The 12,320-nt window shown below is 39.4% G+C and overlaps 1 protein-coding gene across 1 annotated transcript in view; it reads right to left on the minus strand.

Annotated features, from left to right (window-relative positions):
• The window catches only part of SPATA5 (spermatogenesis associated 5), a 197,055-nt gene that overhangs the window by 153,770 nt on the left and 30,965 nt on the right, over window positions 1-12,320 (minus strand). Inside the window, 2 exon segments of the mRNA XM_042870617.1 lie at window positions 3,457-3,536; window positions 3,912-3,965. Coding sequence (XP_042726551.1) covers window positions 3,457-3,536; window positions 3,912-3,965 — 134 coding nt within the window.

Consider the following 12,320-nt stretch of genomic DNA (forward strand, 5'->3'; position numbering starts at 1 on the left):
TTGTACCAAAGCCTCTTCACTTCATCACTTCTACTTTTGCTCCAAAATACTACTGTTCATCTACTCATTTGTACTGGCACTCACTAATGCAAGGTACTTATCTTTGTTCCTCAATTTCTTTTTTTTTTTCCCCTGCTTTGAAAATGGTATTTAACAGTCTTTCCCATCAGCCTACATTTCCTATCTTACATTACAAAGATCTGCAGTTAAAGGGGAAAATGCTTTGCTTCTGAAAAACAAGAAAAGGAACAAATATGTCCATTGCCCAAAAATCCTAAAAATCCTACTTATATAAACAATGTCCCATTTCCAAAGCACATAGATTTCTTAAGTTCAGCAAACAGACTGTCTGTGCTGCATTTACACAGAGCCATGTTCATTCATCACTTTCAAGTCTAATTACCAAGCCATTTCCCTCTTGGCAACCTCTAATGGCCAGAAGAATTAGGTTTTACATAGTCAGGATACCAAGGAATAACAAATACCCATAATTCTTCGCAGCTGTGCAATTTGTTAAAAAGACTTGAGCTCTGAGCAGGGAAGGGATTACTGAGAGGCAAACATTCCTCTCCATGTGCTGCCGTATCTGGACCAGTCCTGCGGGGCTCCCTTTAGCACAGTCTCTCCTATACAGTGTTCTAACATCAACTTGCAAAAGCAAAGAAAAAAAAAATATCATCAATCTATCATTAATTACAGCTATAGGACAACAGAGAAGATTTTGTGCATCACACAGCTCATTTGAAATATGCCAAGTCGTAGGTTGCATGAGCTTCTTCCACAATACCAACCCACAATAAAGGAGAATTCACTATCAAAAGTCTTCCTGGTTTTCAGAGGTTTCTCCTGTCTTAATGTGACCATCTATCCTACTCTAGACTCACTGTGTACCTCTGATTTCCCCTCCATCTTTTCATTTCTAGATTTATCATTTATTCTTTAGAATCAGTTTTAGTACATTCTTCCCTTTTTCCTTGTCAGTCCATCCAAACCCTATTCTTACCTTGTTTTTGTTTAATTTTTATTTCTCTCTAAGCTTCCTTGAATGCCTCAACATAAATCAGAGCGAAAAGTCTTCCAAGAGGGCTTAGATACACCAGAAAGGGCATTACAATTACAGAATTTTGGCTTGGGACTAGTAAAATAAATAAAACACTGTGGCAGACCTGAATTCAGCTACAATGTTTGCCATGGCTTGTGTGGTGTCATACGCTCCATGGAGTGGTGCAAACAGGAAGATTCTCTAGTTCTGTTGATCTACCTGCTATAACTGGCTACAATCAATTACCGAGTCTATTAATCTGTATGTGCTTGCTGATGAGAAGGGATTGTTTAGCGACCTCTACAGAGAGTTGGGAACTAAACATTTATGTATTTCAAACCCACACGTTTTAGTCAAATTTAAACAAGTACTAATGGGTTAATAAATATTTGGCAGTGCTCTGAAGAGCATTAAGCAATTAATGTTACTTCACATCTGTATATTAGATCTGAACTACAAAACTGCTCCCGCAACGTCCAGAAAAGCATGAACTGTTATCTCTTGACACATCATGTGAGGACCAGGAACGGGTACCTGCCCAGCAAGTTTTGAGATGCACAAACCCCACAGCCCACAAAATCCTAAGACTTAAGCCAAGAAGAAAATCTTTTCCAAAGTTGTACCACAGAGAGTTTTTCACTGGCAAGACAGAGAAAACCAATTCAACCAACAGAGGGAATAGGGAGACAATATAAACAGGTGTTTCCTTGAAAACTTCACTATGGCTAGTTAACAGTACAGGAAATGGATCTCCAGAGGCCACAAATCGTTAGCATCTCTAATGCATTTGCAAATTCCTACTGTGCGAAGTCAGCCTGTAAAAAAAGGTCATTTCTAATAAGTGCCTTGTCTGGTTTCCTACACCATTTAATTTCAGATGAATTTTATGAGAACTCTGCTACATATTTTACCTCCCATCTGGTTCAGATTTGACAATGAAATATTTGTGTGTCCCACCCTGTTCTTTTTAAAGCTCCAAAACCAGATGTCTCCAGCACAACATGACTGCAGCAGGTCATACCACATTCTTCAGCAAGCTGTGCCAGGCCTACTACCCCCCACAGACAGTTCCAGGTAAGGTAAAATTAGGTTATTTATCCCCTAAAAGAATAAAACAAATAAACAAACTCAATGCCTTCAGGGCATGGGGTGAAAAGGCTGATTAAAATGTACTGCGTCTTATTCTTCCAAACAGTTTTATCTTGATGAAGCAGTGTTTCTGAAAGCTAAACACATTAACATTTCAGCAAGGGGAAATTTTTTTCTTCCTATTGGCTTGATTCCAGCACACATTTCTGCAGCTTCTCTATTGCGATAAGCAGGCAGGTGTTTCAGTGCATGCCACAGGTTGGCAGGCATTTCTAGGAAGTTTACAGATTTCACAGTTGCATACACTGTATTATGAGAAGGATGCTGTGAAGACATATCAGCTTTTACAGTTGCATTTGTTCATATGTTCATTTGTTACCAGTTTCACAGGGCAGCTCCATGCTACTCTGGATGTCATTTCCTGTTATGTAAACAGTTTCAGTTGCTGAAATATCAAAAGGACTGATGTACTTCACCCTCTTCTGCAGATACTAACAGCCCCCTTACAATACAGAGCGATCTGAATGGATGCTGACGTAGCTTCTTTTCCAAAAACAGAATGGAAATCTGACATGCCTTTGAACTAGAGAAATACTTCCTACATGCCTACATTTCATAATTCTTCAGGCAAATCAAACAAAACAGGAAAACAACAAGTCATTTACTCATTTACTAGAAGTATTTTGTGGAAAGATACTCCCAAGAACAACTCCTCCCATAGCCAGCCAAATCTTAAATGCCACTGCAGCAAACAAAACCACCTATAATCCTCCTTCAGACAAAAGTTAAACACCTCCCATAATCAATAACAGGAAGGGTATTTTAGTAAGATTGTTAGCTGTTTACACAAGAATCCCTTTTTAAGGTCAAAATTCCCAGAACTATTTCATGAAGTTTTTCCCTTGGCAAAAAGCTTAAATGCAAGTTTAAATTTTAGCATACAGGTAATTTCTGTAGAAATTCCAAAGTTATATAACATAAAATCATCTCCTTTCCTTGATGGAGACATTATATTAGGACAGTGCAACAACCTTGGGAAAAGAAAGGAGTTGGTTACTGAAAATAACTGCAGGTTAAAACCACAGTAAAGAGCCCAAGAGAATGAGAACCAGCAGAATTCTTCTTGCTCGTGACATGAGAAAGAAGGAACTTCACCAACTTACCTGTTTGCACCAACTTAAATATGCTTGATATCGCTACTCTTTTGCATGTGGAAATATATTTAATAACATAATTCTAGAAAAATAATACACTTCTGATTGCACGACATAAAAGTAATTTATCAGAAAATAACATCTGTGATTTTTATAACAGAATTTACTTACTTTCCCCTTTCAACTGCCAAGGCATCTATTTCATCAAAGAAAAGAATCGAAGGAGACACCATTCTGGCTTTCCTAAAGATCTAAAAAAACAACAATGGTGCACTCAGTTTTAAGGGACTGACATTTCTTACATAATGCTATCACCACTGTATACCTCAAAAGCTACAGAGCATCGCAGAAGAGCCATAAGACACATAGAAGAACCCATTTTTTTAAAAAACACACCTTTCAGTGGGTATTCATGATTCTATGTGATATAGGCTTATAGTGAAAGTTGCTACTGGAGACTAAATTGGACGTGCATCATGAGGTTGCAGGAGGACGTAAAACACACAGATCCCTTCTGCTTTGTTTTGTTTTTAAACTTAAACCAAAAGGAGATTTTTTGGAAAATTTAAAGGTAACCTTATAAGCACAGAAGGATTTGGGTGCCAAGACAGCTTGTGCTTTCTCACCTCTCTCACTGCTCGTTCCGACTCACCAACATATTTATTCATCAGTTCAGGTCCCTACAAAATAAAAAAAAATAAACGTTTTAAAAATATGTTAACATCTCCAATGACTGTCACAAGCTGCCAGTGCTGTGATACTGGTGGCCCTACAAGGAATTTTGATATTTTGCCACTTACAAAGGTCTTGTTTGTGCATTTTCAGACTTACCTTCTACCCATACCAAGTATTCTTCCTTTTGTTATAGCAAGTAACTACTTGTAGGTTAGTCCTCTTACTGTAACGCTTACCTACTACTCTTATGTGAAACAACATTAACCAAAAAACTAAACACATCAGTTCTCAGAAGTTTATGGATCAATAACAGCAACAAGGTGCCTGCAAGTCAATTGAAAAAGATGAATTGCAGGAAAGCATTTACACATACACCCAACATGCTTCCTATCTAGCCAAACACCAAAACAACGACCTAAACCCATATCAAGCAGAACTTTTTGAATCTGACAGCTTGCAGGTCCAGAAAGAAGCAGCTGCCACAGCAGCACACCTGAAACCTATCTATCTACGAGGGCTCTATCCCTAGTGAGAAAGCTGTTCAGTGTCTTCACTGATTTGCATTCCTTCTCCTCTCTGCTGAGACTGCTAAGCACGATTATTAGTGCCAGCTGCTGCTGTGCCTGTCTATACTCACAGTCCTGTCCACCAGGAACAGAACGGAGACCACAGGGTCAACATTCAAGTCTTGAGCCAGTACTGACAATTACAAAAAGCAAAACAATGGAGAATTCTTAGAGCATTTTCTGTTTTGCTGTATCCTGTAGGATAGGCTGCTAAAATAATGCTTCTTAATGGGACTAAGATTCTCATGGGATTGGTAATGACTCATTGACTTCAGCCTGGTTTGCATCAACACTGACCTACAGCCATGACCAGCGTGATTATCCACTGCCCTGAACAAAATGAGCCAGTGGCTTCAGGCTGTTTTCCAGGGAACAGGTGCCCTCATAATTTCACCAGCAGCAATGACATCCTTCTTCACAGCTGGAAAGCTGCACAGTCTTCCTGTGCTTCAGTGCAGTGAGTCCCTTCAGGCAAGGCTCTGCTCTGAGCAGTAAGGCAGTTTTAAAAACAAGTTATGCTAGAATTAAAATGGGTGGCATATGCATGCTTACACACTGACAGTGACAGAGCTTCTGGTGCAAACCCTACTTCAGTGGGGCTGTCTGGACTTTGTACACAGACCAGCAGAAAAAAAAGATTAATTTCTCCAAAAACACAGCACAAACTGCTTTTACGCAGTCTCCCCATCTCCTCAGCTATTTGCAGCATTTCAGTAAAACTTAGGATAAAATCAGTGCACTGACAGTGGCACCACTGGAAAGTACCTCTGCAAATGTCTGTGAATAATGTATACTCTAATAAGAAAAGCACAGTTATCTAGCATCAGCAAAGCGTACTGGCTACGTCATAGTTTTCTGTTTTCTTTTATTTTTTAGTGTTGTCTATTAATCCATAGGACCAGGTAGCAGCAGCCAGCCATAGTGTACCATGTGGATAAAGTCAAACTGTTTAAGGGCTGAAGAAGAATACTGCTCATCTTGCCAGAAAAAAACTAGAACGATACAGCTCACACTGTGTCCATCCTTCAGCCTTCCCCCCTAAAACAACTGCTGCAGCAGCTAATGTTGAAGTGTCACCTGCAGGCTTTCTACATTCGGAATTTGAATCTGTCAGATACCTGCAGAGAAACAGAACCATTCAGACACATAAGTGAGGAAAGAAGACTGAAAAAATAAGGTGAGAGAAAAATGAGGCTATTTCCACTGTGGACCCCAAAGACAAGGACGTGCAGCCAGTTATGCAGAAGTGGATCATAGCTCACACAGACAGCATCCAGCTGTCCTGGGCCTTTGCCATTCATCATGTTCATTGCAGATGAGGAATCTGATAGTGCAGGCCTAACAAATCCTTAAGTAACAGGAGAGCAGCTTTCGCCTTCTGTCTAGCTTTCTTTCAAACCCAGCTGATGCACTGAGAACCCTCTGCCCAGAAGTACAGATTTCTATTACTTGCTTTTCCTTGAAATGTTTCTCTCGCACCCTTATTCTTAAAAGCAATCTTGATCTGTATCAATATTCTCACGGAAGACAATATCATCCACATCAGTGCCAATGGTGTACTCCTCTAGTACGACAAACAACATCAAGCAGTCGGACATTTCTTTTGTCTGAGCAAAAACTTAAAACTACTCCCTTTGAGCTTTAATATAAAATATAATTTCAGATGCTTGGAGTTTTATTTTTAATTAAGCATTAAAGTATATGATCAAGGTAACATCAAAGCAATAAATGCTGTTTAAAATGTTTCCAAAGAGAATTATTTGAATGCATGGTTTTGCTGTAAGCTTTGGCTTGAAACTTTTCTCCATTTCTCTCTTTATTAAGCAGCAACTCAAGGTGAATGACCACTATGTATTAATGACCTGTGCCTCCTCAAGGAGAATTTCATGAAAGTTGATTTGAAGAAGAAGGTCTCCAGAGTTCACCACTCTCATCAACAATACCAAAACTGCCATTCAGAACCACACAGTTTATTAGAAGCAGCTTGGAACTGTTATTATACATGGTAATAAAAGGAAAAGACTCCAAATTAAGAGAAAGAAGAATTGGTGTACGGTTCATCTAATGCAAACACTTAAAACCACAACACAAAACTAGAAACGTTCAAAGAAGCTAGATGTAGAAGTTGGATGTAGAAATCAAATTGGGCTAGCTTCAGTCCAACCTGAGCTGAACTTCTGCCTTGCCGCTTGTGCTGTCCTCTAGCAGGGACTGAGAGCCATTCTTCCAAAGGATCTGACCGTATGCCAAGCAGCCGAGCAGCCATCAAGTCACTGGCTGCCAGCTGAGCACTGATTCAAATTTTCTGAAGGCTCAACTTCTCTTTTCAGAGAAGCTTCCTTAGCAGTTGGAAACCATACAAGAAATACCAGGAATATATTTTTTAATTATTTTTTAATGTTTTTCTAATGCTTCAAAAATCAGATGACGTGACCTTCATTAGTCAGCAAATTGACAGTTGGTGAAACATCATATTTGGCCTGGAGATGGTCACGCTGATTCCATTAAAAGTTGCTGATATACTGATGGAGAGGCTTAGGATCAAGAGGCACAGTTTAATGATGCGTAGCTCTGTTCTCTTCTGCAACACAAAATCCTCAATATGAAAGAACATGAAGAAATAAAACCTGTTCCTTCTGGTAATTTGCACAGTGCCTCCAAAACCAGAAAAACATTTGGAGAAGGAAGTTGGCAGAAGCCACTGTAGCATAGCTGTGCGTACAATCATACAACTTGTGAGCTATGATCCAGAGCAATAGGACAAAATTTGCCAATTCAGGCACACTGCATACTGCTGGGTTTTTATTTATTCAGCCTCAAAGCAGAGAGTTTCCATACATGCACGGTTGAAAGGCGATCCCATCCTGATTTATAAGATGCATGACCCTTCTGTCATGAAACCTCCCATTTGTTTATGTCTGGATTGGGTGTGGATTTTTCTCTTATGTTGGTAATGGTCTTGTTTTGTTGTTGTTTTTTTTCCAATAACAAGAAAAAGAAAATGCATTTTAAATACGATCAGAATAAACTTGAAAGATTAACTGCACAAAAGATAAAACCTCTGTGTACAGGCTACAACACAAGATAAGCTTATGTGCACTTTGTTATGACAGAAGTTCACAGCAAGAGCAACATCTGGTATCCCTGAAGGTAAATAGTATGGGTAATTTTTCTAACCAGTGCTTAAATTTATCTGGGGACTTCTTTTTTTACCACCTGAAAATACTATGGCAATGACTTTCAACTGATACAAAATCCTCACTTTTTCTCTCTTTATATACATAAAGTACATTATATATATATATATATATATATATATATATATAACTGTTTTGACAACCAAGTTATGTACTTATGCTTGTTGAGCCAGACAGACATGGCTCCAGATTTCTTCAGCAACATAGGTTTGTTTTCTCCTCTCTTACAATATTTCCACCATAACAACACATGAAGGTTTGGGGCTCTAACACACATTAAAACGTGTTAACTATGGAGTACAATTTTATTTTTTAAAAAAATCCTAAGAATTAGAGGATTTCTATCACCTCCTACACATTATTACTCCATAATATTTAATGCAGTCTCTTCTTTGTCATGTCCAAAGTAGAAACAGTTCAACAGACATGAAAACATCAGTCACATATTTCATTTCAAATGAAGTGTCTAGAAACTGTGAAGCACAAAAGAAACAAAAAGAAAACTTCACGTCAATTCTTAGCAGTTCTCAGTCACTCAGACCAAGCTCACTTGCCTGCATTCAGACACTGGCACCTGAGTTAAGCATTTACAGTAACTGATCTGGAGAGGCAGACATCAACCTGCAGATGTGATCCACCTAGCTCTGATGTGCTGACTTCTCACCAGGCTGCTGGAGCAACATGAACAGCCAGCTCTGAGGGGCATGGCTTGATCCCAGCCACCACCAGTACAGCTTTCATGGAGTCAGATTCAATATTCTGGCTGGTTTTGTTTCCAGCTCCCCAGCTTCATGATGATGTAAAGTGAGCAACCTGCTATCACAACACTAACTGACTGATTTGGAAGGAACTCAGAAATCAGTTACTTTGCATGTTAAGCAGCACCACAGAAAAACATTTGCTTATAAAAAACAGAGTTTATTTGCTTGATAAGAATAAAGCCTGCTTCTTCTCTTCAGTGCTGTTCGCTGACTTAACCTGCACCACTCTGATTCTAAGCAGCCCACAAGCCCCAGGCTCAGCACGCTCGCCATGTGAAACACTTCCTCATCCCCTGCCCAGCATACCAAAGGACACTAGAAAAAACTTGTTGGCAAGATTTATGGTGCAGTGTCTTAAAAATTTCAACTTAGACAGGTTTCTGTAGGCTCCAGAATATCTTAGGGAGCAGGCTGGCAACAGACTGTGAACTGCAGCCCTTGCAATTACGGTTCTAATAGAAAAGGGGGAAAGAAACAGAGACAGAAGATAATCTCTGAATCATTTTCTGTCTGCACATTCTCTGTTGGAAAGCTTACGGTAAGAATGGATGACTGTCTTATTTTTTGTTGGGCAAAACATGCAGACAGCCTGAGGATCAGAAGTCTTCATTAATGTACCTCAAATTGCTATCCTTTGTGGAAAATGTTAAACATCAGAAAATTTTCTTAATATACTTTGTTTCATTATCGGATAATTAACTGGCATGGTACTGTAAATGCGTTACTACAAATCTTTTGTAAGCTTTATCAAATGTTTGCCAGAGTTTCCCATAAAACCACAAGGCTTCTTTGTTTTTAAATGTGTTGCTCAGCTAGTCACAGCCACCCAGCTTTTTTTCATCTTCTGGCTCACAGAAATCCCTGTCAGAAGGCAAACTATCTTCCCAAATTCAATGACAGTTCTTCACAAAGCACAGCACTCAGCCTTTCCAAGCCTCATTAATCTGTTTGAACTTCCCCAGCCAAGAGCTGAAGGGAAAAGCAGAGGAAACTTCAATTGGAAAATATTTTGACGTAATTGACCCAGACGACAAACTAAACTTAAGCACATGTCAAGCACAGGGAATGGTACAAAAGCATCTGCAGGGCAATACAGGAAGTTAAATCAAGCCAAGGTGAAATCAGACCTCTGAGAACACTGTATATTTTTGTAATTACTGCTAATTGAGAAAAGAGAAAAAAATGCCTTCAGCCCAAGCTCTTAAGTAACAGGAGAAAAAAAAGTATATGTTGGGAATATTTTTTCTAACCTTCTATTTGTTCTCTCCTCTAGCACAGTTGGAGCTCCTAACCAACAAAATTAATATTTTAGAGCAATGTAATACGTATGTGTTGCCTGCACCATTGATTTGCCTGGCATTAATTACTTACCATCACAGGTTTTTTGGTTGTTGTTTTTGGTTTTAAATATTGTTTCCATCTTTCGAGAGATTTACAACGATCATTGTGTCTCACTCAGAGAGCTGCATTCTAAGGGGTTTAACTTTTGGGAATCTAAGTTTTCTGAAAGGCTAGGCTGTTGGGTTTTTGTTTTGTTTTGTTTTTTGCAGTATCACTATGCGAGTTTTCACTTTAATTTTGATTTTAAAGAAAAAATATATTAAGAAGCACTGAGCAGCAAGAGGAAAAATGATGCTTCTAAAACCATTACAAGCACATAGAAGTTCTTGGTATTGATTTAGTAAACTCAAGTAATCTGCATGTTGCACAGAAGCAGCACTCAGACCCCTTGATGATACAACACAGAGCAAAGCCTTCTGAATTCAGCAGGGAGTCTTTCTCTGATTTTAGCCAGCTGAGTAATGCATGATGCCATCAACAATATGCAGCCCCTCTGGGTACACTGCATCCTGGGCTCATGGACAATTCAAGAGGCAAAAGGATTTCCCAATCCCTGTGGCCCTTTTGGGACCACCAGGTGCTGCAGGTGGAGCCTATTGGCTTTACAATATAAGAGGAAACGTCAGTGTTCATTTTGTAATAGGCAAAAACCAAAAAGCACAACTGTTTTCTTGGTAGCAAAGTTAATTACATAGATACCACAACAACAGAGAGATTAAAACATAGTTTTTCTACAAGGTGCTTCCCAGAAAACGAAGGGAAAGCCCACAAAGAAAAGTAATATTCACTAGATTGTTGAAAATCACATCCCCCATCCTAATAAGGTTTATAGGTGTAATATCTGCATAAAATTTTCCCATTGGTAGAAGAAATGCATAAAATACATCTCTGAGAAAAAAAATAGAAGCTTTGGGGACCGTGCAAGAGGAGCACGAAGAAGACACATAGAAGACTGACAGAAGTAAGAATTCAACCTGATCAGAAAGTTTTGATAAAACCAAGACTGACGTTCAATCACTAAGGAATGAAAAAATTGTCCTAATTCACTCCTTCACCCAGTCATCTACCTGCGTATATTCGTGATTACAAAACACTAACAGCATTCCTGGAAGTTGAGCAGAATTCAGCTGTCTTTTGGTAAGAGGTTTTGAGGAAAAAAATGTATCAAGATGAACACTAAAACCCTGGGAAGCCTCAATGCTATAAGAGATTTAAAAGAGGGGTGATAGGAAGTAACAGAAAGAGTCATTCCCTGGGAAACAGTTGAAAACCTCCTCCGGAGTAAATTTAGCTGATATATTGTATGCAAGACAAAGAAAGACAGTCAGTGAAGGAATAAAAATAAACAGTTCCCCTTAGGAATTGTAAAAACAAACAAGCAAAGCAACCGCTTTTCTCTGGAAAAGCGAAAGGTCACCCATCTCGATGAAAATACAGCTATAAAAAGTTTTGGAAAAGTATCAAAGAACGTGTTTACAAAAGGGCACATTCATTGTAATACTAACCATTCAAACTTCACAATAGATTTCAGGAGAGAACAGGATGTAACGTCAAACATCTGTTATCACATTATTTTCTTCAGCTCCTCTGCCCAGAAATTACATCTAGACTTTGCCTAGCTTCCAGACCACGTTAGAAACAAGTCAGACGTGCATTCGAGGCCACGCCATGTGATCACGTCTAATAACGCACTGTGACAACCAGTCACTCCAAAGACACTCGGAAACATCATGTTTTAGGAGATGACATACAGCCCAGAGTAAGTACTTAACCTAAGAGAGGCAGCTAGCCAAATCAGAGAGACACTGCACATACACATCTGGACAATAGCACAGAGTCCTCCTGGACCAGGAGATGCCTGCTGCATTCCAGTTGCTCACTTCTGGAAAGAGATGGACTCACCGCACCCGCGTGCCTTGAATGTGGTAGGGCCATCTTCCAAAAACCACAGGTCCAACTAAGAGCCACACATAACCTATCCAGTTCCCTGCCAGGTTTCAGGCACGGGGAAGAGAGGTGGCACCCTGCCACGGCCTCATGCATCGCCAGAACAATGCCTCCTGCCCACGGTCCGCTCCTGGGAAGGGCCCAAGAACCTTAACCCTCTGAACTATGCTGCAGGAGCACACGTATCCTACCGGCTGTACCGCAGACACTTTTCATCAAGGTCACTCATTTGGAGCAGAACCAAGGAAGAAAAACAGATCCGAAAAGTAAATTATCACAAAACTCTCTTCCATTTCAAAAATGCTGATATCAGTTACAGCAACAAAGATGTGAGACGTAACAAAGGGAAAACTGTCAGAATTACAAGAAAAATTATTTTGCTAAAAAAAAAAAAAAAAATTGTATTCATCTACTCTGGATTTATTGCAGGAACACAATCAGTGGAAATGAATTCAAGCCTGTTGTGCTTTAAGAAGTGCTACAGACAGTGATGTTTAACACATTTAGTACATGATGGATGTTGCCTTTTCTGTCCAGGAAGCAAATGT

This window comes from Lagopus leucura, unplaced genomic scaffold (assembly GCF_019238085.1).
Source record: "Lagopus leucura isolate 7727_CA_CO unplaced genomic scaffold, USGS_WTPT01 Super-Scaffold_100004, whole genome shotgun sequence".
Taxonomy (NCBI): domain Eukaryota; kingdom Metazoa; phylum Chordata; class Aves; order Galliformes; family Phasianidae; genus Lagopus; species Lagopus leucura.